Source organism: Phocoena phocoena, chromosome 19 (genome assembly GCF_963924675.1).
Source record: "Phocoena phocoena chromosome 19, mPhoPho1.1, whole genome shotgun sequence".
Classification (NCBI taxonomy): Eukaryota; Metazoa; Chordata; class Mammalia; order Artiodactyla; family Phocoenidae; genus Phocoena; species Phocoena phocoena.
In genome coordinates, this window is record NC_089237.1 from 8207462 (window position 1) to 8232321 (window position 24860).

Genomic DNA, 24860 nt, shown 5'->3' on the forward strand with positions numbered 1-24860 from the left:
ATCCCAGCTGGGAGTCCTGGACCCCAGACTTGGATGTGGAGGGAGGAGGCTTGGACCCCACCCATGCCAGGGAGGCACTCTGCACCTGACCTTTTAGATGTTGAGGTTCTTGATGAGATGAAATTGCTCAGTGTGTTCTAACTGCTGAAAAATTCGCTTGAAACCCACACTTTTACACAATTTGGGAAAAGCTATACCTTGGCCAGTGTGATTTGGTAAAAGTGTTCTACTGCTGAAAATTATGTTTGAAATCCACACTTTTAGACAATTTGTGGGAAAGCTATACCTCAGCCAATGCGTGTGATGTAAAAGCCAAATTTCCAGGCATTTCTGAAGTTTGGTGTTGGGCAAAATCAAAGAAAGTGATGGTGGTGAGTCCTGGTCATTGAGGGGCCCTGGCTGGGTGGAGCCTGAAGCACAGCCCACCTCTTTGGTCTAGTGGGGGGATCCTTTGCCCCATAGGCTGCCTGGGCTGGACTACTGGCCGTGGGTCCCAACTCAAACAGGCCTTGCTGATTGAATGTTCTGGGTGCCCAGTCAGGTCAGCCGATGTCAGCATCCCCGTCCTCATAATGGGCGCCATTTACTGAAAGCTCACTTTGTTGAGTTACCTCCATGATCCTGCCAATCCCACAGCCACCTTATGGGGGGCTTTAATCCCCGTTGCATAGAGGAGGAATCTGAGGCACAGAGATGTTCATGAACCTGCTCAAAGTTGCACAGCTGCTGAGGAGCTGGGGCCCCGGTCAGATGGCCCCAGAGCCCCACCTTTCTAACCAGTGTGCTCTTGGTGGCCGTTCGTTAAATATGCGGCTACGTAGGGGTTCGTTTTTATCCCTTTGCAAGACTTTTCATATCAATTAATTCACAGCTCAGGGCAAACAAATCCTTTGTTAGACCTTTGCTCTGATTTTTTCGTTTTGGAAAATGTAGGCACTAAAATTACAGTCCTGGAGCCTGGGATGAAATGCAGTTGTGGGTGTGAGGAGCCCACCTCAGTGCCTGGCTCCGGGTGGGAGCTCTCCACCCGCGGGAAGTCGGGGCCCCTGGGTGGGCTGCGCGGCTGTGTGCTGGGTCCCCGTTTAAATGCTCTCGCCCTCCAGGGACTGAGCATCTGACAGAAGAAACTAAAGGGATCTGTCTGCTCGTGAAATACGTCCTGGCACTTACTAAGCACCAGGCACTGCTCTCGGTGCTGGGGACACAGTGATGAGCCTTGCGCTCATTCCTGCGGGGAAGACAGACAGTAACCGAGAAAAAGAAAGAAATGAGATAAAGTCAGATACTGAGCCGTGTTCTAAGGATGAGGCAGTGGGTGACTGGGAAAGGGGCTATTCAAACAGGGCGGTCTGGCAAGGCCCTTGGGAAATGGTGATATTTGAGCTCAATTCTGCATGATGGGAAGGAGCCAGCCATGTGAGGAGCTGGGGGGCAGAGAATTTGAGGTAGAGAGAGCAGCAAGTACAAAGGCCCTGGGGTAGGAGCAAGCTTGGTGTGTTGGAGGAAAGGAACCAGTGTGAAGGCCAACCTGGCGGAGCGTGGTGGGGTCTGGGAGGGGTCAGCTGTGGTAAGTAGCATTGGGACACTATTCTTAGAGCTGTGGGTTAGCGGGGGCGGGCGGGGGGGGTGGTGGAGAGGGGAAGCAGAGGGCCCAGTGGCAGAGACAGGAGACAGAGGCAAAGCTGCTGGGCTCCCCTGGACCCCCCTGGAGGCGTGAGACTGCTTCTTCTCCACGTGCACAGGGCGATTCTCTCCCATGCTGCTGTGTCCCCTCTGATTCAGCCCCTCGCCCCCCCCCCGCATCCTTTCCACTTTCCCGGCTGCCCCCAGCTGTGCTCCCACCTGTCTGGGCTGTGGATCCAGCCTCTGTCCACAGGTCTGTTCATCAGGGTGAGGGCAGAGGGTCCGGGTCTCCTCCTTGGCAGGCCTGACTCCTGAATGTGCTCCTGCCAGCACATTCAGTGTCTCTGGTTTCTTCCAGTCCTGGCCTTGCCTCCCTCCCATGCTCTACCCTTCATCTCCACCCCCTCCAGCTCCATCCCCAGGAAATAGCAACAATCTACCATGACCAGCAGAGCCCATCAAACCCCAAGGGCAGAGCCATAAATTTCAGGGACACTGTTGCTTCTGGTCTCAGGGCAAGAAAGCAGTGGGTGTGTCCAGGGCACGCTGGGGCTGCTTGCCCCCACTCCCCATGTGCACAAATACCGCAGCCCCCTCCCCACCTTATCCCCCTCCGGCTGTCAACATGGAGCTGGTGGGCGAGAATCCTGCAGACACGAACCCTGCTGTGTTTCTAGCAAACTCTTCAGTGACCTGCACTTGGATTTCTCACGTTACAATTATCTGTGGCTTAAAAAAGAACAACCTCCACTGCCCTCCTTCTGCCCTTTGGAAGCTTCTGGGCTGTGCCTCCCACTTATGGCTGGTTTATCCTCAGGGAAAACAAATTTGCCTTTTTTAGCCTAGGAAAACAAAATTTGGGATTATTTGCAGATTTGTTGCAAATGGCATCATGTTATGTATCCTAAAACCAAATAGTAGTGATCTCTGAATTTTCCATAAGGCTTCTCTGCAGTGGCAAATGAGGCCGGGGTTTGAGGCTGTCTGCGTTCAAGCCGGTCCGTATTTGTTGAGTGCCTACTGTGTGCGGGGTCTGGGCTGGAGCGTCAGGGATGAGTGGAGAAGACCCAGGAGACAGAAGTCAGAGAGCTCTGTCCTCAAAGAGTGTCCGAGCCTCTTAGGGAGAGGGAGCCAGCACCCTGTCCCTGTGCAGAGGAGATGGCAGGAAGGAAGATACATCAAAATTCTTGTCTGTGGGTAAGGAGTTGAGGTTTTTTTCCCAATTTTTTTAAAGCTTTATTTAAAAACTCAAAAATGCTTCTAGACATTCCTGGCCATCTCTTTACTGGCAAGGCCAGGTGCCGGGGAACGTAGCTTCCCTGGGGTTCTATGTGTGAGGGTGGGGAGATGCTACCGGTTAAGATGACTTCAGGCTCAATTTTAAAAGATATGCCTCACTTTTCTCAGGCCCTGTGCTGGGCCCAGCCCCTGGATTTGCCCCTTCCTAACAGGACAGATCTGGGAGCGTGTCTGGCTCCTGGGCTGGGGAGAGGCCAGACTGGTGGGTGTCGGGGGTAGTTGGCGGGTGGGTGAGAAGGTCACTCCAGGGCAGACACCTATCAAATGTGCCAGAAGTGTGAAGGGTTAAACATCCCTAATAAAGACAGAGGTTCTCAACATCCAATTATATGCCATTTGTAAGACAGGCCTAAAAACAAATGACTCAGAAATTAAGAATAAAAAGAAACGTATCCAGGACACACAAAGGGAAAGAAAGTTTAGATAGCAGTGTTTATAGCAAACAAAGCAGAATTTGAGGCAAAAGAACATTCAACAGGACAAAGACTTCAGCCTCACTAATAATAAAAATCCCACCCTTAAGAAATGGTTTAACTTATCAAAGTGACAAGTATGTTTTAATTATAAGACTTTTATCCTTGAGGGTACAGCCAAATAGACACATGTACTTTGAAGATACTTAAAAGCACTACTATTAAGAAGACAATAGGAAAAGGGCCAGTACAGTAGGGATATCTGTGATGGAATAAAATGTAACCACTAAAAAATATGTTTTAAAAGAGATTTACTGACTGGCAATGTATTTATTCATACAGTCTAAGTAAAAGAGGCAAGATACAAGGCGTATGTAGCAGGATCTCAATGTGTCTTAAATAGAATAAACATATGAGATGTTAAAAAGGAAAATCCTCCAGGGGAAGTCTGGGCCCTGGGTTGTGAGTGGGGCCTCTATCCCCCGTAGTCCGGCTTTGCCCCGCCCATGGGGTACCACTCCCTTCCCCAAGTGATGAAACCACACGCAGTCCAGCTCCAGCTCTCTTCCTATCGATAGTGGGAAGACATCTATCTATCTATCTAATATAAATATATATGTGTACACGTACGTGTATATATATTTCTTGGTGCAGGAGAGAAGGAGGGTCTTACTTGGGGAGGGGCAGGCAGCTCCTTAGTCATCACTTGGGGGCACTCACAGCATCAGGACCTCTGATGGGAATGAGGCAGGGGCTGAAGCAGAGGAGGAGAGCAGTAAAAATGCAGGGAAGGCTGGACACCAGGCTGGGGGTTTCCTGTGTCCCGTGTGGTGTGCGTGAGAGGTAGACAGATAGACAGACAGACAGACAAACCCAGAAATTACACATCTCCTGTCTGTGGTGCTTGTGTTTCTGGCTGTAGTGTTTGTCTACAGCACGTCTTGGTACGTGTGTCTGCGGGCCCCTGTGAGCTCGAGTCTGTGTTTTAAAAGGAAAGCGATCAGTTTCGTAGTGAAATAACTCACAGCAAGCATGCTGGCTGGGTGCGCAGAAATCAATGTCTCATTAATTGAATGCAACCCTCATAAATCACGGGAGGAACTCGAAATTAAACCTCCTTCCAGTGGCTTCCTGGAGAGTTGGCGCTCAGGGCCAGGGGACTGAGGGCTGGAATCAGCGATGGCCTCGTGGGGCTGGGAGGAGGGGGCTGAGCCTCAAGGGGGCCTTTGAGGGGCCTGGCCTGTTGGGAGGTGATGCCTGGAGCTGGTGTCCTGGGGGGAGGTGGCCACTGGCTACCAGCTGGAGCCAGAGTTCCCGCCTTGGCTCTGACCCCTGGCTCCTGGCCCTGGGTGGTGGAGGGAGCAGGGTGTCCTGAGGCCAGTGGGTGGCCTGTGGTGTTGGTTGCTTCTTCAGGGGACCCTGGGCCAGTGCTCAGAGGCTGGCTGCTCCTTGGAGGCCGGCTGGCTCCAGGAAGCCACTTACGCCCTAGCAGGAGGGGCTGGTGGCCCATCTGTCATTGTGAGTGAGGAATGCTCAGATAGGTGTTTGAGGATTTAGAGAACCATGAATGCTTCGAATACCCCAGGGAGGCTCCCTGGGGCTGAGGAGTGGAGTGGGCGGGTGACCGGGGGCCTGTCTTGGCCTTCTTTTACTTTCCAAGTAAGAATTGATCATTTTGGTGGAATGCCTGGTACTCAGTATGTGTGCACAGAGGCCCAGGGCTCACAGTCTGAGCATGTTGAGTTATTTTGCAAATACAGTGGGAGGGAGCAGGGCTGGCCCAGAGCGCCAGTGTCTGAGTCTCCGCCCCGTCCCCAGCCTGCAGTGCAACCTTGGGAAATCATTTTACCTTCTCTGGGCCAGTTTCAGAGCTAACTGAAGTAGCAGTAATAATGATTAATGATGAGAATAGTAAAAGCGGCTACCCCCTACTGGGTACATATTATGAACTTTGACCTTGGCCAGCGGCCCAATGAGGAAGATCCTATTCAGGTCTGCATTTGACAGATCTGAGGGAACTGGGCTCAGACAGGAAAAGGACTGGCCCAGGTCTTAGGGCTGGAGGGGGCCGAGCCTGCCTGCCCTGTGGTGCTGAGAGCCGGGCAACACGTGACTGTCACGTTGGTGGGGGAGGGGTGCGAGGTGGCATCTTCGCCAGGCTGAGAGGATGGCTGGACCCTTAGGGCTGGCGTGATAATGCAGAATGTCCCCAGCTTTTCTGCCCCGGCCTGGCACCTACAGATTATAGGTTGGGGCCAGAGAACCTCACTCCTCTTGCTGGGGTGCTTGTGGGGCCCCTCCCACACTGGCTCAGGAAGAACCTTTTGCTACTGGAGGAAGTGCAAGGCCTGGGCCAAACCTGCCTCAGCCTGGAGCCCAGGCACCTACAGAGTCCCGGGCCTGGAGGGGGACGGCGCAAGGCTGATCCCCCGGGCAAACTTGGGTGGGAGCGGGGGGGGGGGGGGGGAAACACAGTTTAACCAATAGCAAAATAATATTTTATGACTGCATTGCCAGAAAGATGCACATAGTAACATTACATATTAAAACCTTTTCTTTGACCTGCAATTGTCTCCCGATGTTTAAAGAAATGGAAACACTTTCGTGGACCCCTAAAAGCACTATGGGCCCTGGTACTGAACTGCCTGGGCCTGATGGGGAAGCCAGCCCTGCCACCACCCTGACCCCATGGTGACAGCACTGTTAGCTGCCGGCAGCTGCACACCGTCTGCCCAGTCCATCCCCCCTTTTTCCTTTTCCCAAGTCATAGATGTGCTGCGGGACATCTTCTTTGATTTTCATTTTAAAAAAAGCTTCCCAGGGAGAGAAGCCTAATCCTATATTATTTGAAAATAGAAAGGGCTGTGCGAATGCTAAGTCCAGTATAATAATAGTGACGCCAAGTAATTCTGCTCTGAACAAGTTGAACTTGTTAAATCAGACAGATACCATCTGCACGGTTTTAAAGCCAGGGCTGGTGATATGTTTTATGCAAAAGATGCTCATCAGATGAAAGCTGCCGAGTCTCCCCAACAGTAAATTGCTTTGCTGGGGAGTTAGACTTACGAGACTTCCTCTCAGGGACGGGCTGACCGCTATAGGTAGCGAGTAAGAGCGTCTCAAGCATTTTTTGAGCATTTGCTGTATGCTGAGCACCTGACAGTCAGCCTCACGTTTAATCCTTGCAGTTAATCACTCTGAGGTAGTTGAGATTATTCAGATTTTATATGAGCTAACCCTCATATAAAGGGTTATAAATCAAAGGGGTTCAGAGAGGTTAGATAACTCGCCCAAGGTCACACAGCTCTCCAGTGGAACCAGGACTTGAATCCAAGACCTCAGACTCTGGGGCCCTTTCTTGGTCCAATAAGTCTCGGAATAATGTGGAGAGTCATGGACCTAGAAGTTTGAGGAGTCAAGGGCTCCCCCGCCCCCCGTGGCTCTTCATCTCCCATGAAGGGAGCAGCAGGATGGAGGCTGGACTTCTGCAAGAGGAGGGTGGGTGGGAGATAAGACGTTCCGGACAGCAGGGTGGCAGGAGAACCTGGGCTCTTTTTCTGTAGTGGATTAAAAGCCGTTTTCCTCGTTTCCTAGGGCTGCCGTAAAAACTGACCACAAACCAGGTGTCTTAAAACAACAGAGACTTATTTTCTCTCCATTCTGGAGGCTGGAAGTCCACAATCTAGGTATCAGTAGGGTCTCACTCCTTCTGAAGTCTCCGGGGGCGGATCCTTCCTTGCCTCTTCCAGCTTCTGGTGGCTTCACGTGTCCCTGGCTTGTAGACACATCACTCCAGTCTCTGCTTCCATCGTCACATGGCTTCCTTCTCCCTGGGTGTCTCCACACGGCCTTCTTATAAGGTCACCAGTAACTGAACTTAGGGCCACCCTCCTCCAGTGTGACCTCATCTTAACTAATTACCTCTGCGGTGACCCTATTTCCAAATAAGGTCACATCCTGAGGTTCCAGGTAGATGTGAATTTTGGGGGGACACTATTCAACACAGCACAGTGATGGAGCTCTGGGCATGTGGCCCGTGTGGGGCGGTACCAGGCTCCACTTACGATAGCAAATCCCTGTTCTTGAAGGCGCAGGACTCCTTTGGGGGTTTTAAACCAGCCACTCATAGCCACCCCCAGGCATGGTGGTGACCAGAGAGGTGGATGGAGCAGAGCCTGGACGGAGAGGTGACTTCAGGAAGGCTTGAAGTGAGGTGAGATCCCTTCCAAAGTTTCCAGGGACCTGGCAGGACCCCCACTGGTCCCACACAGGGGTAACTTGTGCCCTAAGGTCTCTGGTTAGAAGCTGGAGGGCACCCAGTCCTTCTCCACCTGGGAGCCCCTCCTGTTGGGCCTCAGCCGCCCGTGCTCTGGGCCAGCCCTGACCCAGCAGCTGTCAGGTCTGGCCTTCTACCCTGTGGCCGCCTCCCTCCATCACCAAAATGCTCCTTCCAGGCAGTGCACTGTCCATCCTGTCCCTGGAGGTCAGTGGGGAAAGCATTCCACGACCCTCATTCAGAATTTATTTCAGAGCCCAATGGACACCAAGGTCCTCACAGTCATCACGTTCCTTCTCTGCTGTAGCCCAGGCATTGTCAATGGGTGGGTGTCACCCCCTAAAGGGTGAAAATTGGCTCTTGTAATTTTCACTATTACAATGGTTTGTGGCCCTCCACAGGCTATAGTGTGTGTAAACAGATCTGCAGAATATCGGTGGAGTTGACATTTCAAGGGGGGAGGGTGAGAAGGGGAAACAATGTCTAAAAAGGCTCCTTAAGGGGTGATAATGAGAAAAGGTTGGGAAACAATGGTCCAGCCCAAATCCCTTCTGCTGTGGCTCCAACCCCATCTGCACAATGACGATCGCTAACGCAGACAGGGCTGCTTTCACGCAGGCATTGCCGTCCTGTGTGCCTTACACCTTTCCTCACTGAGTCCCCCCAGTGCTATGAGGGAGGTGCCACTGTCTCCTCCATTTTATTTGATTTTTTATTTATTTAAAAATTTTTATTTATCTTTAATTTTGGCCGTGTGCACGGCTTGCAGGATCTTAGTTCCCTGATCAGAGATCGAACCCGGGCCCCCTGCAGTGAAAGTGCAGAGTCCTAACCACTGGACCACCAGGGAAGTTCCTTTCTCCTCCATTTTAAAAGATGAGAGCCGGAGGCACAGAGAGGCTAAGTGACTTGCCCAGGGTCACACAGCTCATAAGAGGCAGAGCTTCAGCTCATCTCTTTGTGTGTCGCTGTAAATTGGAGATGAACTGACTGTTCTCTTCCCTATAGCATTCCTTGACAATCTGAAGACCAAGGAGAAATATTGCTACTTCCTGCCTGAGGACTTTCTTGAGCAAAAGAAACATCATCTTATATGTCTTTGCTCATTCTTATTTGTAATTTCATAGAAGGTTGTTGAAGGTTGAATTGTGTCTTCCAAAGGGATATGTTGACCTTCTAACCCCCGGTACCTATGAATATGATCTTATTTGGAAATGGGGTCTTGGCAGATGTAATCAAATTAAGAGGAGGTCATATTGGATCAGGGTAGGCCCTGATCCAATGACTGGTGTCCCTATAAGAAGAGGAAATTCGGATACACACAGAAGAAGGCCAAGTGAAGACAGTGAAAACAGAGGCGGAGGAGACTGGAGTAATGCGTCTACTAGCCCAGGAACGCGGAGGACCGCTGGTCCCAGCCAGAAGCTGGGACAGATGCTCCCTCAGAGCCTCCAGGAGGAACCAACCCTGTTGACACCTTGATTTCAGACTTCTGGCCTCCAGAAGTGTGAGAGAAGACGTTTGTGTTGCTTTAAGCCCCCCCAGTACGTGGTCATTTGTTACAGCAGGAAGTGAGTAAAAGGCAATGCCATTTTCCATTAGAGTTTGGAGAGGGTGGACCGGACTGTGTGTGCACGTGTGTATGTGTGTGTGTACATGTGTATATGTGTGTGGAGGGCTCGTCTGTCACCCCCTTCCTGTCACCTCTGCCTTGTGTCCCCACCCCCACCTCCGTGTCTCCCATACCAGTTGCCTTTCTCTGTGGATGGGGCCATGCCCTTCCTCTCCTTACAGAAGATAGAGGTGGGGGGGACGGGGGGCAGCCCGAGGGGCCAGGTGGCCAAGGAGGGGCACCACTCTGCCTCCTCTGGTGAGAGGTGGGGTTTACAGACCCCAGAGGAGCCCAGGTTGGAAAAATCCTCCTTCGTATAATTCTCATTATGTGCGGCAATAAAGACCTTACAATAAAGTCCTTGTAAAGGGATAAATGGAGCTTAAACGGGGCCTGCGGAGCCAGAGGAGGTGGGGAAAATCAAAGGAATTGGAATTATCGTCTTCAGAAAAAGTAAGCAGCTTCTTGGAGAAGGGCCTCCAGAGCCTTCCTTGCTCCGAGACCCACGTGCCAGCCAAGTGGGATCTGTCTCAATAGAAGTTTTGGCAATGAGATAAATACTGCATCTGATGTCTAATAAACTTCTCTGAGAGGGGAGTAGTAATCAACACCAGGAAATAAATTCTCCAAAAATAAAGGCAGCACGAGTATTGATGAGGTGGAGGGCTGTGATGTTTATGGCACTAAACTCATTTAAGATCCTGGGAAGAATTCATTCTTGGGAACCCAACAATAATTTACTAGAGGTTTAATAGGTGGCAAGTCCCCAGGCTGCTCTGGGTGGAATTTACTTTGACAAGATACAGTTCCTCTGGGAGAAAATAGAGAAAACAGACTCAGGGCAGCCGGCTGTGCTCAGGAAAAGGGCCTCCATCGCCTGGAGATCCCTAGACAGATCTCGTCCAGGCTCTTGAATGGAATTCCTCTGCCCATGTCAGCCTCAGGCACTGCCCTTCACACGTGTGCAGACACGCCTGGCACCGACAGATGTGGGCTTTCCCAGATGCATGCCACGTGGGTCCGTTGATGGTTAGCGAGCCCCTCCAGCCAGGGCTGGGGCAGGCCATTTCCTGGCCTGACTTTACCCATCGCTACCTTTCCGTTTGGGGCAGGGCGGTGTCTGGGTGCCGGGGGCCCTGCAGTCCTGCTGCCTTTGCTGGCAGGCTGAGGCCTGCCCTGCCCGGGAAGGAGACCGCGGCAGGCTCACCCTGGCTTCTCCCACTTAGGCTACCCCCCGGGGCCGGCCTCATGGAGCGGATCCAGGCCATAGCCCAGAACGTCTCGGACATCGCCGTGAAGGTGGACCAGATCCTGCGCCACAGCCTGCTCCTGCACGGCAAGGGTGGGGGCCGGGGGCACCCCTCTACTCCCAGGAGGCCAGAGTACAGGGTGGGACGTCCGGGGTGGGGCCCTGATTTCTCCCCACGGCAGCTGCCCTGGCTCCCCGGGGCCCTGTGTCTGGCTCTCAGCGGGGTGCCTCAGGGTTCACTCCACCGTCCCTGGGTGGCCCCTTCCATTCCTCTTGATGTGGGGGCATCAGGCTGGGAGGCCCTACCTCTGCCCCTGTCAAAAAGTCAGGAGTACATTTGGGTGGATGCCCGAGGTCTACCCGTCCAGAAAGCTGGTTCATAGCCATTCAGACCAGCTCCGCACTGGTTCTGAACCCCCTAAGGAGGGTGGGAGTGTTGGAAGAGGGGGTACCCCAGGCACAGGGACCCCCTGGCGGTGGCCTTTCAGGGGAGAAAACTCAGGCCAAGGGCGGAGTGGCCTCCTGCACTGCCCAACCCCAGACCAGCCTACCTGCCTCACGCTTTCTCTACCGCGCTCCTCCTTGGACCCAGGTCCTCAGCAAGGTGACCTTCTCTCCCTGCAGTGTCTGAAGGTCGGCGGGACCAGTGTGAGGCACCCAACGACCCCAAGTTCCCTGACTGCTCAGGGAAGGTAGAGGTGAGGCCTGGGCCTGAGGCTGGGGATGGCCAGGGGCCCCTCCTCCACGGGGGCCATACCCCAGATTAGCTCTGTGGTTCTGCTCCTGGCAGGGATATCCACCATCAAGGGCCTCTCTGCCTGACCTCTGGACCCAGAACCTGGCACTAGCTGGCAGGGGCCCGCCTCAGGGAAGCCACTTCTCTGCTTGGGCCATCTGCCTGGGGCACCAACCCAAACGTCCCAGGATGGCTCACGTTGCAGGGTTTTCAGTACTTTCTTACAGCAGATGAACTATTAAGTATACGTATGGCACCACCAGCAGCCTGATTCCCAACAAATTGAGACAAGGTGTGGACCTCATTCGCTCTCCCCCTCCCTCCCGGCCCAGCTGACCAGCTGGAGGGAGAGACCCCCTCCCTGTCCGCGCCTCCAGGGTCCCACCTCTGGCTGCATGAAGTCTGTCCATCCGGGGAGCCAGTCCACAGGCATAAAAGCCAGCCCCCTCACTGGTGCTGAAATCCCTAAGAGCGTGGGGTGTTGGCACTGCAGACCCCTTCCTTGGGGACCAGGTGGGGGTCACTGTGGATGAGTCCTGCCCTAGCCGCAGCCCTGGCCCCCCTCAGAGGCTGCTCCCTGACCTTGGCTTCAGCTGAACCCTGCTCTTGGTTACGGGCGGAGGACAAAGGAAGAGGGACCAGCCAGGCCCTGAGCTGCTGCATCTCCACTGTTGCCCCTGGAACCTTGGCCGCATGTGTCCTGGACTGGCCTCATTCCCCCAGGGTCCTTCTCTTTCTGGGCCTGGGGGATGGTGGTCCTGTCTGGCCTTCCCTGAGGCTCTCAGCAGCCAGGACACAGGGCTGGGTCCTAGGGCCCCGGTCCAGTCTCTCTTCTCTGCTTCTAGCCTTGCTGCATCTTTGGGGTGGGCCCCGGAGACCCTATCCTGGGAGACCTCGGGGTCCCCAGGGACACGCATGCAGGGGCTCACCGAGGGTGCGCACGGGGCTGGCGCTGGCTCCTTGGCCCAGGCTGGCCCTCTCCACAGTGGATGCGTGCCCGCTGGACCTCTGACCCCTGCTATGCCTTCTTCGGGGTGGACGGCACCGAGTGTTCCTTCCTCGTCTACCTCAGTGAGGTCGAGTGGTTCTGTCCCCCGCTGCCCTGGAGGAACCAGACGGCCACCCAGAGAGCCCACAAGCCCCTCCCCAAAGTCCAGGTAGGTGTGGGAGGTGAGTGGGCCGGCACGGGGCTGCCAGCCAGCTCTGCCAGGTGGGTGGGCTGCTCCCAGCCCGCCAGCCTGCGGGTGCCCGTCCCGACTTCTGCAGGATGCTGCAAAGCTGAGGCTGCTTAAGGGGCAGGCTGGGGCCCTGGAGGTGCCCCCTTAATGGACTGGAATAATGGTAATAATAGCTGTCACTCATCGAGGACTTCCTGTGTGCCACTTTATTTGTCCTTATGTAATCGCATTTAATAGATGACGGATCTGAGGTCTGGAGAGCTGAGTTAACTTCTTCAAGGCATATAGTTACTCTGGCTCCACTGAAAGGCGGCCTGGCTTCCCTGCCCTTGGAGCCCCGGCTCCGACCACTATCTACTGCTTCCTTGTCGCGGCTGGGATCCTGGGAACTGTCATAGCTGACCCCCTCACGAAGGGCTTGGGACAGGTGGCTGATTGGAGCTGGACTGGGACAGACCAATGTGGCTGGGGAGTGAGTGTTGGGGGGAGGAGAGCTGGGCTCCCTGACTGTGGGGACTGGTGGGCCTCTCAGAAAAAGTGGGAGGGACTTCCCTGGCGGTCCAGTGGTTAAGACTCCGCGCTTCCAATGCAGGGGGTGCGGGTTTGATCCCTGGTCAGGGGACTAAGATCCCATAGGCCGGGCGGTCGCAGCCAAAAAATAAAAACAAAAAACAAGAAAACAGAAAAAGGTGGAGAAACTAGAACACGCCCAGCCTCACGGGGAAGGTGCCAGCCCCTGTGCCCAGGGCAGTGGGTAATGGCGGTGTCGTGGCTGCTGGGTGGAGGATTAGAGAACTGAGGTCTGGACCCTCCTCCAGGCAGTTTTCCGGAGCAATCTATCCCACCTCCTGGAGCTGATGGGCAGCGGGAAGGAGTCTCTAATCTTCATGAAGAAACGTACGAAGCGGCTCACGGCCCAGTGGGCACTGGCTGCGCAGCGCCTGGCGCAGAAGCTGGGGGGCGCCCGGCGGGACCAGAAGCAGGTACCTTATCCTCTATGTGCATTGAAGGAGCTGAGCTCAGAGAGCTTAGGAAGGGAGCTCAGGGCCTCAGGCTGCCAAGTAGACACAGGGTCTACCCTTACAAAAGTTTTATTGCATTTGTTGGAATTTGAGCCGCGGGCAGGGGGAGGCAGAGTCTGGATAGATGCATGCGGTAGCCCTGGCCCTTTTCATCTTTGGGGCAGAGTGACACCCCCTCCACCTTAGGAGTCCTGCAGTCTGTAGACATCTTGTTCTTGTCGGGCAGAAGAGTCATGGCATTTGCCTGGAATGTTGGGAATAATGTAGCCTGTTTGGGGGAAGTTCATTGGTTCGTCCATCTGTCTGTCCATCCATCCGTCCTTGCAATAAATATTTACCTGACTCTCTCATCACCCTGTTTATTTCTTTCAGAGTCCTTATCATTTCATGAAATTATCTCTTGTCTGTGTTTACTGTTGTCTACCTCTTCCATCTGGAACGTAAGCGCCTAGAGGGCAGGATGTGACTGTCTTGTTCACCTGTGTCTCCAGCGAGGTCACTCTGCCTCTTGGCCCCTCCGCTGTGCTCTGGTGCCAGAAAGTGCCCTTCCAGGCACAGCCTGGACACAGTGTCTTCCGCTGGCCGGGTCCCCCTGGGGCGGCAGGGCTGAGGGCTGCTGCTTCTCTGTGCTGATCCTTTGTGCCCCACAACCAGGTCCTTGTCCACATTGGCTTCCTGACGGAGGAGTCTGGGGACGTGTTCAGCCCGCGGGTGCTGAAGGGCGGGCCTCTGGGGGAGATGGTGCAGTGGGCAGACATCCTGGCTGCTCTCTACGTCCTGGGCCACGGCCTCCGGGTCACGGTGTCCCTGAAGGAGCTGCAGAGGTGGGTGCCGAGGGAGGGAGGGGGAGGAAGGGGAGTCCGTTGTCGCCCGGGAGCTCGTCGGATGGAGACATTCCTAATTCCGTCCTCCGGCTGCTCGGTCTGCCTCCTGCCCTTCTGTCCTCAACGCTGATGCCTAGTCATTTTGGGGGATGCACCAAGGGAGTGTATTTGCGTAGTGCTGTTCAAACAGGTCCTGGTCTCCATCTCGGGGCTACTGTTTGTGCTCAGGGACTGACCAATACTGGCTTGTGGAGTTGAGCCATGTCACACAGATGGGGTCCCCTCTGCCTGCTGTCCTGGTGGACTTGGTGCAGCCTCAGGGGTCCTCTTCTGGAACGGGGCTCCTTCCTGGGCCTGTTCTGGGGGTTGGGGGCCAGGAAGACCTGGAGGGTGGTGAGGTGGGCCGGTGATGCCTACCCCTTCCAGTGCTTGCCTTTCCAGGGTCCCTCTGATATTGTTGGAGGTGGGAGACTAGTGATTAGAGTGGGTAGGATTTTGTGTGTGTGTGTGTGTGTGTGTGTGTGTGTGTGTGATGAGGTTTATTTTAACCACTGTATCTGTGGGATGTAGAAATATGTAAGATTTTTCTTCTTTTATTTAATAATATTTATTATATGATATTTGATACATACAAAAATATATGTACTGTATGTCATGAAGTACAAGAGTGGAGTGATCGCTCGTGGTTCTGCCATCCACCTTTAGAATGAGAATATTACCAGGGCTCTCATGTTCGCCTGGGGCTCCTCTTGCCCATCCCTCTGTCCTACCCGCCACCCCCCACCCACCTGCCCCGGCCCTGGAGGAAACCTAGAACTTGGATTTTTTTTTTTTTTTTTTTTTTACTTTTTTTTTTTTTTTTTTTGCGGTACTTGGGCCTCTCGCAGTTGTGGCCTCTCCCGTTGCGGAGAACAGGCTCCAGACGCGCAGGCTCAGCGGCCATGGCTCATGGGCCCAGTCACTCCGCGGCATGTGGGATCCTCCCGGACCGGGGCACGAACCCGTGTCCCCTGCATCGGCAGGCGGACTCTCAACCACTGCGCCACCAGGGAAGCCCTGGAACTTGGATTTTGTGTTTATCATTCTTTTGCTTTTTATTATTTATTTATTTATTTATTTATTTTGGCTGGCCGTGCGGCATGTGGGATCTTAATTCCCTGACCAGGGATCAAACCCCTGCCCCTTGCAGTGGAAGCTCAGAGTCCTAACCACTGGACTGCCAGGGAAGTTCCTCTTTTGCTTTTTTTTAAAAAATTAGTTTTTATTTTTACAAATTCACGTATCAATAAATAATATATTGTTTAGTTTTATTTATTTTTTTGCGGTACACGGGCCTTTCACTGTTGTGGCCTCTCCCGCTGTGGAGCACAGGCTCCGGACATGCAGGCTCAGTGGCCATGGCTCACGGGCCTAGCCGCTCCGCGGCATGTGGGATCTTCCCGGACCGGGGCACGAACCCGTGTCCCCTGCATCGGCAGGCGGACTCTCAACCACTGTGCCACCAGGGAAGCCCTTATTTTCGTTTGGTTTGAGCTCTGTAAAAATGACATCTGCTGTCTGTAACCTCCAAGACTTGTTTTCTCCACCCGTTGTTAGGTTTTAAAGATTTCTCCACATTGCTGCCTGTAGCCCTATTTCATTCATGTTCAGTGCTGTATGATATTCCATTGTGCGTATGTACCGTAATAATTTATCACTTTTTCCCGTCTGTGGACATTTTCCCCTGTTTTTACGAGTTATTATTTTTTAAAATTTTTTTGGCTGCATTGGGTCTTTGGTTGTGTGGTCTTTCTCTAGTTGTGGCGAGCGGGGGTTACTCTTCATTGTGGTGTGCGGGCTTCTCACTATGGTGGCTTCTCTTGTTGCAGAGCACAGGCTCTAGGCATGTGGGCTTCAGTAGCTGCAGCCCACGGGCTCAGGAGTTGCAGCATGCGGGCTCTAGAGCGCAGGCTCAGTAGTTGTGGCGCACGGGCTTAGTTGCTCCACTTCATGTGGGATCTTCCCAGACCAGGGATCGAACCCGTGTCCTCTGCATTGGCAGGCGGATTCTTAACCACTGCACCCCCAGGGGAGTCCTTTACAAGTTATTTTGAATGATGCTGTGGTGGACATTTTGTACATGTCACCTGGTGTCCCTGGGTCAGAGTTTCTCTTGGGTATAGACTGAGTTTTTTCTTTGGTATAGACTTTGGTGCACAGTTGCTGGGACTTAGGGTGTCTGAAAATTCAGCTTGACAAGAAAATGCCAACTGTCTTCCTAAGTGACTGTACGAGTCCAGTCCTACCGTGTGTAGGTTCCCAGTGGGATACGTTCTTACCCGCATTTAGTGCTATCGGACTTTCTCATTAGGGGTGTGGACTGGTATTGTAACATCTTGTTATGGTCCTAACTTGTGTTCCCTGACAGCTCATGAGGCTCAGCAGTGTGTTATATTTTTGGCCCTCCTTGTTTCCTCTTGATGAAATGCCACTTCACGTCATTTGCTCACTTTTCTGCCGTGTTTCTCTTTTCCATATTGAGTTGGAGGAGTTCTTTATATATTATGGGTATAAATCCTGTGTATATGATACGTGTTTTAAAATCTTCGAAGGCTAATTTGTGGCTTGTCTTTGTACTTTCTTTATGGTCTTTTGTTTTGTTTTAAGGAACAGAAGGTCTTAATCTTAATGTAATCAAAGTTATCAAATATTTTCTTTACGGCTTGGGATTTTGTGCTTGGGATTTTGTCCTTTCACTGGCATTGGGATAAGATTGTCTTAACTTCGTGCCGGGGCGTAACTAAGGAAGGCCTCTGAGTTGTTTGCCTGCAAATGAACTTTTCTCCATCAGCCCATTAATTTACTCTCAGGTGGTTTTCAAGCTAGAATGTGATTCCTCTCCAGAGCCCTCACACCAGCAGGATGGTCTGTTGGTTCTAGACGTCTTTCTCTTTTTCTGATTGGCATTTTGTCCCGCCCACGCGTGCTGGTGCCGTGTAGCGCGGAAGTGTTGGAGAGAGGAGGATGCTGGTGGGGACAGAGCCATCGACACTCCTAGGCCGACAGGGCCCAGGGGGTGCTGGTCTCGGGCAGCTAGTCAGCCTCTGCAGTTTTCCCCTGAGGCTTAAAGTCTGCCAGTGACTCAGGTAGAACTTCTTGTGACCTCAGTCGGAGAGAGAGTAGGGGGAGAGGGAGGCTGAGACTGGGATGTGCTTTGAAGGTTTACATCCCCATGGCTTGAAATTCACCCCTCTGGAGTCATCCTTTTAAGTTGATGCGCTTGTCTCCAGTAGGCCTAGTAAAGACGGAAAGTGTCTTCAGAGGGGAACGGAACATGTAAGTGTGCATGTGGAAGAGGGTCCGCTTTGAAAGGGTAGAAGGCAACAGGGACCGACGAAGGGGCTGCATGGTTGTGGCAGCATTGCGAAGCCCATCCCAGGTCGGGGGTGGGGCAGCAGGTTCTGGGGGAGGAGGTGCCACCTTGAAATGGCACCTCTGCCCCATCTGTCTGAATGTCACCAGAGTGGTAAGGAACTAGGCTGGGAGCTGTCCCCGTATGCCGGTGCTGAACCGTCAAACTAGCTACCCGGTGCTGGGAGAGGGAACCGGCACATCCCTGTGGCATTTTGTTGTCAGACAAGCTGTTACCATTGTGCGGGCCATTTCAGAGCGGTGTGCCCTCTCGCTGCCCACCAGAGCGCACTGCTGCTCGCTGAGCTGTGCCCGGCCCTGCTCCCCCTGATCCGAGGGCTCAGGAGATGTGTCTACGCTGTGTGTGGAGCAGAGCACTGCAGAGGCAGCTAACATTTGCAAATAATGAAAAGAGGTATCTCTCCCTGGCCTCAAAGCTTCCTACGGGAAACTCAGATGGGGTGGGGTGGGGGGAGGGGGAGGGAGGAGAAAAGGGACCCGAGGTGTGGGACGCCAAAGAGGTCTTAGGCCACTTAGGATGGCACAGCCAGTGCTGTGGGAAGCCAGACCTGCCTCAGGCAGAACAGCAGGCAAGGATCGGGGGACCCTTGTCCCCTGGGTCACCAGAGACCCCAAGATGCAGTGGGAAGAATCCTGGGGGTGGGGACTGTTCAGAGCCCTCATCCCAGACTCTGCCACATACAAGTCCTCTGTCTGTGTGAAGCATCCTTCTGTCAACACCACGGACCCAGCTCCACCTCAAGGGTTAGATGAATTCACGTTTATCAAACAGCGCGGAGCTGGATTCCTCCCTTCTGACCGTGCATCTGGGGCCAGAGATGTGAGAACTTCCTTCCTTTACTGCTCTCTCAGGGAATGGGAAGGCTCCCGTGCATTTGTGACAGCCCAACATCACACTTAGAGAACCGTCCTTCCATCCTTCCGTGAGAGAGAGCAGGTTACGACAAGTCTCCCTAAGAGGCAGGAACTTAACTCAGTTGTTCTGCTTCTCAGCCCGTGCTGGGGTGTCTCCTCTTGCAACCTGGACCCTGAGTCCTTACCTGCCCAGAGTACTTCCTCTTCCTCTGGCCACCCTGGCCCGGCTGGAGCGGAGCCTGTGGCCAGTGAGGTTGCTTTTGCCCATCACAGGGCCAGAGCGGTGAAGATGGGGGTCACTGCACTTGGGAGGCCCTGAAAGTGAGGCCCTGGTGAAAAGTGCGAGAATCTGAAATATGCCCCTGCAGCCATTTCTTTCACTCCACACATGCACCCACATGCGTGCATGCACGCCCCTGTGCACACCCCACGCATGCACACCCCTGCACGTGGGCGCACGCCTCCACACACACTCAAACACACACCCTTGCACATGGACACGCACATACCCCTGTGCATGACATGCAGCCCATGGCACACTCATGCACACACAGGTACACACGCACACACCCCACAGAGAATCCATATCTTTCCACCAGTGTGTCACTTCCCGCCAAGCCTGTATGGATCTGAAATTCCCAGAAGCAGGGGCTCTAGGGAGAGGTCGCCCCACCTCCGCTTGGCAGTGTGTTAAAGGGGCAGAGGCCCAAGGCTGTGCCCAGACAGCTCTGCCCTTGGCTCCCTGCGGGGTGTAGGTGCAAGCAAAGACTCTTGCCCAGACAGGGCAGAACTGTGTAAACAGCTCAGTCACCTCAGGAAACAGTCTCAGGAAGACCCTTTCTAAATCTGTTAGCAGGTACAATTTAAAACAACTAAAGGAATAAAAATTAAAAAAAAGAAAACCACCTTCCGCAGGAGACAGCACGCTTGTATCTATAAAATTAGCCACGCCCGCTGTGCTGGAATTCGTTTCAGGTGCGAATCCTTAACCCTGGCTGTAGCCAAGCTGCCTTAGAAATATACCGACCTTTGGGCCCACTCTTGGCGTCTCTGATTTAATTGATCTGGGCTGGCAACGGGTATCAAGTCTTCAAAGCTCCCCCAGGCAATCTACGATCTAGTGAGCAGTGATGGTTGGGAAGTAGAAAAGTTGAGGCTGTGGCTTTTCAATGCACGCCCCCGCCCCAAGTCTGGGTAGCAGGATAGCCGTGGGGTTAGGACATTGCAGAATGTGTGCACGGTTCTGAGAAGCAGGATTAGGGCCTGGGGTAAGGGCTCAGCGCCTTAAAGATGTGTGGATTCCTCCCGAGCCTTCATTTGCACACTCAGAAGCACCAATGTTACCCTTGGTTGCAGGGTCGGGGTCAAGCGGAGGGGCAGGCCAGGCAGGTACTCCTTGGAGGTGGCCCAGGTAGCGGGCCTCTCGCAGCCCATCCAGGACATCCGTGCGAACCTCTGCCCTGGAGTGTACTTCATGCCACGCCCTTTCCTGGATGTACTTTTTCCTGGTGACGGCTGTCGGCTGGGGCTATGAGCTCCTCCAACTGATTCTTTGCTGGGACCACCCGGACGCTGCGTAAATGCAGGCCTTTCCTCGAGTGGAGATTAAAATACAGATGTGATTTAGTTTGCTGAAGTTGCCATAACAAAGTACCACAGACTGGGGGGGTTTAAACAACAGAAGTGTATTGTCTCCTAATTCTGGAGGCCGGAAGTCCGAGATCAAGGTGTTGGCAGGGTTGCTTGGTCCTGAGGGTGTGAAGGAGGACCTGTCTCAGGCCTCTCCCATAGCTTCTGGCGGTTCTTGGTGATCTTTGGCGTTGGTTGGCCTGTGGAAGCATCACCTCCATCTTCGCCTTTATCTGCACATGGCATTCTCTCTTTGTATGTGTCTGGGTCCAATTTTCCCCTTATAGGACCTACACTAATGTCCTTATTTCAACTTGGTCACCTCTGTAAAAGCTCTACCTCCAAACAAGGTCACATTCTGGGGTTTTGGGGGTTTGGCGAGGGGTGCACAATGCAACCCATAACAAGACGGTGATCATTTGAACCTAGAAAGGGTTTGTGGGCGGAGATACCATTGAATACAGGCATGGCACTGCCATGGGTTCTGCGGGAGGTGGGATCATCTGGGGACCCCATCTCCCAGCCTTGTGGAGCTGCTCCATGTAGGTGACACCAAGGTAACGTGAGAACAGGTCAACGGGATGTGAAGGTAATCCGAATTCTGAGAGTCGCAGCTTGGGTCCTGCCATAGAACGTCTCCCTGGGCTGGCAAAATGCCCCTCGTGGGGAAGACCGCAGGACAAAGATGCCGCCTGTCCATTTGTCGCAGTTTATTCACAGATGTTCACGGCAGATGTCTTGGCCACTGACTCAACAACGAGGCCGGACGGATGAGCCGCTTTTCTCTGCTCCTCGTGTTTTGGTGTTTTAATTAACCGACTCACTGGAGTGATGTTTGGGGCAGTGCACAGAATCTACATCTGACTTTGCTGCTGCTAGTTGTTTCCGGGGTGAGAGCGGTGGCGTGCAGGGACAATGGGCCCTGATCAGACTGCAGCTTGGGCGTGTCAGACAGTCCTGCCCGTGCCTTGCGCGTGAGACGGGAGGAGAGATGAAGCCAGAGCTCCCGTCAGCTGCATCTGAGACATCCCCATGGATGCCCGGATCCACGGTGGGCATTTTAAAGTGAAGCCTTTCCCTTCCTGCCTGCCCAGAATCGGCTGTGCTCACCCATTTTATCTGCATAATTTCAAGCGTCATTAATAGTACATTGGCATGAGGAAAAATTACCAAGCTCTTCCTCCCTCCATGAGTGAAATTGGGTTTAGTAGAAAATTAGTTGACTTAACTGGAAAATAATGAAAGTTTGAGAGGAGAATGTTTAAATAAGGAGGACGAGGACGGGAAGCTCGGCTGTGTAGCCCCGCCCCCTGTGGAAATCGGTCTCCTGGCATTTTTGTTTGCTCAGTGTTTGTTCAAGGGAAATAGTGGGGAGGGTCCCCGGAGAATGACAGGGGCAGGGACCACATCCTGTCCCTCGTGCTCAGCCCAGCTTGACCAAGCTGCAGCCAGTAAACCCTCTGAGGAGCCAGTCCAGGCAGGCCTCAGGGTTTGAATCCATTCAGATCTGTCTGTGACTGGCCCAAACTGGCCTGAACTAGCCAGCTTAAGGCAGCCACTGGGGGGATGGTGCTACCATTCTCTGGAGTGGGGGGAGGGGAGAGAAGAGAAAAGCACTGATTTTGGGGGGCACATGGGGAAGACCTTGAATTTGGGTTTAGACACGTCGAATTAGAGGTGCCCACGTGGAGGCAGCTGAGTGATGGGGCGCGGGGGCTCAGAATGGAGACAGCATCTCGGCAGCCGCTGGTAACTGAACACACGCGTGAAAAAAATTGCCAAGTGATAGGGGAAGAGGCCTGAGAGCAAAGCCTTAAGAAACAGCAACACTGAAAGGCTTCTTGGGGAGAGAGGTGCTGGCAGAGGGACTGAGAAGGAGTGGGCACCCACGGAGAAGATGCTTCTAGAAGGAGGGTGTGGCCAATGATGTCACATGCTCACAAAAACTAAGAAGGAGACTGAAAAATGTCCCCGGCATTTGGTCACATGGGCGTCATTGTCGACCCTAGAAAGAGCCATTTTGGTTGAGTTGTGGGCACAGAAGCCAGAAATTTGTGGGTTGTGGAATGAGGGGGCTGCTGAGGAAACCAGCAGCGAGTTAGCTTCTTCTCCAAGGAGTTGAGCTGTGAGCGGGAGGAGAGAGAAAGAGAAGTGGGGGCACAGTGGAGTCGGAGTCGTAGATGGTGTGTGAGTTTCTTGGGGCTGCTGAAACAAAGTACCACAAACTGGGGGATTATTGTCTTCCAGTTCTGGAGGCCAGAAGTCCGAAATCAAGGTGTCGGCAGGGTTGGTTCCTCCTGAGGCTGGTGGAAGACTGTTCCATGCCTCTTCTAGATGCTGGGAGCCTCAGGCTTTCCTCGGCTTCTAGATGTCTGTCTTCTCCCAGTGTCTTCACACCATCTTCCTTCTATTGTGTCTGTCTCTGTGTCCAATTTCCCCTTCTTGTGAGGGCACTAATGACCTCACCTTAACTTGACCATCTGCAAAGCCCATTTCCAAATGAGTCACATCCCAGATACTGGGGTTAGGACTTCAACATCTTTTGGGGAGAATACAATTCAACCCATAACAGAGTTTTGCATGTTTATTTTTCAAGATGGGAGAGTTGTAAGCATGTTTAAATGCTGGTGTGAAGGAGGAGGAGAAGGAGGAGTTGAAGCCACAGGAGGGAGGATAGTGTCATGCATGGTGGCCCAAGAGGATGGCCCCCAGGAGGAAGAAGAGGCAGGATGTGGTGGGGGCACCGAGATGGGGCTACAGGGATGGAGGCAGGGGTTGCAGCATGCCCACTGATGCTTTTTATTTCATCTTTGATGTAGGAGGGATGAACATCTGCTGGGAGTGAGGTGGAGGGGGTGGGAGGTGTGAGGAGAGTGGACGAGACCAGAACACCCTGAAGGCCGCCCTGGATTTGTCATGTGTTAGCCCTTAACAAAGAGATTTCAACCAAATATGGCAAAATCTTATGACTCGACAAGGCTGGGAAGCGGGAGCACAGATACACATTATATCATTGTATTATTTTCTATAACTTTCTGGATGCTCAAAGTATTTTGTTGTTCAATCCGAACGGGGGGGAAGAGCTGCATCCAGCATCTGCTTGGCGCTTAGCAGACCCTGTACACAGTGGTTCTTTCTCCCCCACCTATTCCCAGAGGAGGCATGAGAGGCAAATGACTAATATACACTAAAACACTGCATCCCCTCTCCCTTCTGGTTTGTTTGTTTATTTGTTTTTTTGGCTGTGCCACGTGGCTTGCAGAATCTTAGTTTCCCAACCAGGGATCGAACCCGTGCCTCCTGCAATGGAAGCGTGAAGTCCTAACCACTGGACCGCCAGGGAAGTCCCGCCTCTCCCTTCTTTTGCCTTCTTCCTCCTTGGGTTCCAAGGAGGCATTTAAATCTGCGTAGCGGGATCGTGTTCGGTATAGCTGAACACCGAGGAAGATGAGGGTCTCTGCTGCTGGGGGCCCAGAGCCTCACTGGTCCCTGCCCTTCATCCTTCCCCGGGACCCAGGAGGGACGATTCCCTGCACCTCCCGCTCCACGCTGCTCTGAGCCACAAAGAGTGGGAGTCTGTCTCTTGCAAATCAAGGCCCCTAAGCCTTGACCTTGGCCCATAAGTGTGACCACACGGATGTAGTGGCCGAGGCATCTTTTCCAGCTCCGGCCTGGTCCACACTGGGGCTGGGAGGTTGTAAAGGAAGAGCGATTTAAAAGAAATCACAGGCCCTCAGGAAAGGTCCATGCAACCCAAGTGGGGTGGGGAGAACTTGGGGGGAGTCAGAGAAGAAATGAAGAGGAGGGGTGGCTTCTGAAGGCTTTTGAAGGAAGTTGGTAAGGAGGTGGGATTCCTTCCACGGGGCGGCGGGAGGGAGGCATCAGTACATCTTCAAATCTGAGGAGCCATGGGTTCTTGTAAACAGAGGTGGGGTCCTGAGCAAGGGGAGGTCTTGTCCCATGGTGGCTGGAGAGGTGGAAGGCAGACAGTTGGATGAACTTCCTGGAGACTGAAGTGCCCCCCACAGGAGGGATAAAACTCCACTACTCTGGGCTCAGAGCAGGGGCAGGGCCGGCCTGGGACTTCCTTTATTCCTAATGAAGCTGGCAGAAGCATAGGATGGTACAAATAACCCCTAGCACTCCTTCTGACTTCCCCGAAATCATAAAAGGGCCCCTGGTCAAGAGAGGATTTATCTTGGGAGCCAGACTGTTCTGGAACGGACCCAGATTACCCTACGGTTCGTGGCAGCACTCCAGGGCTGTGTCTTTCCTTTAACCCAGGTCCCCCACAGGGCTTGTTCCAGTGGGACTGAGAGCAGAGTCTCACCCATCTTTGTTTCCTCCATGGGTTGGTTCCTCACAAAGGTTTGTGGAACTGGATAGAACAGCGAGGGCCCCTAGGACCTGAGAATCCCCGGAAGAACTGAAAACCAACATCCCAGTGGCAGGCCCCACCCCAGAGCGAAGAGGTGGCACCTCTGGGACCGACCTGGCCATCAAGAGCCGACACGGGCTTCAGTGACCCTCACCTGCACCCGGGCCTGAGAGCCACCTTCACTGAAATCCTGGCTTGGATGAGAGAAGCCTTGATTTGTTCGCAGCATTCACGTGCATTGTTACATAAATGGGGGAAGGAGGCAGGGGACAGCCAGAGGGATGTGTTCCCTGCCCGGCGGCCGCCAGCGAGCTGGAAGGAGTCTGTCATTTCACCCAGCTCTCCTGGGAGCAGC

General features: G+C 53.4%; 1 protein-coding gene across 2 annotated transcripts in view; it reads left to right on the forward strand.

Annotated features, from left to right (window-relative positions):
* Positions 1 to 24860, forward strand: part of MGAT5B (alpha-1,6-mannosylglycoprotein 6-beta-N-acetylglucosaminyltransferase B) — a 67196-nt gene that overhangs the window by 13931 nt on the left and 28405 nt on the right. For both annotated transcript variants that reach the window (XM_065896967.1, XM_065896968.1), the window contains exons 4-8: positions 10450 to 10565; positions 11097 to 11170; positions 12195 to 12365; positions 13205 to 13369; positions 14063 to 14232. In XM_065896967.1, the coding sequence (XP_065753039.1) occupies positions 10450 to 10565; positions 11097 to 11170; positions 12195 to 12365; positions 13205 to 13369; positions 14063 to 14232 (696 nt within the window). The remainder of the gene's footprint in view (positions 1 to 10449; positions 10566 to 11096; positions 11171 to 12194; positions 12366 to 13204; positions 13370 to 14062; positions 14233 to 24860) is intronic.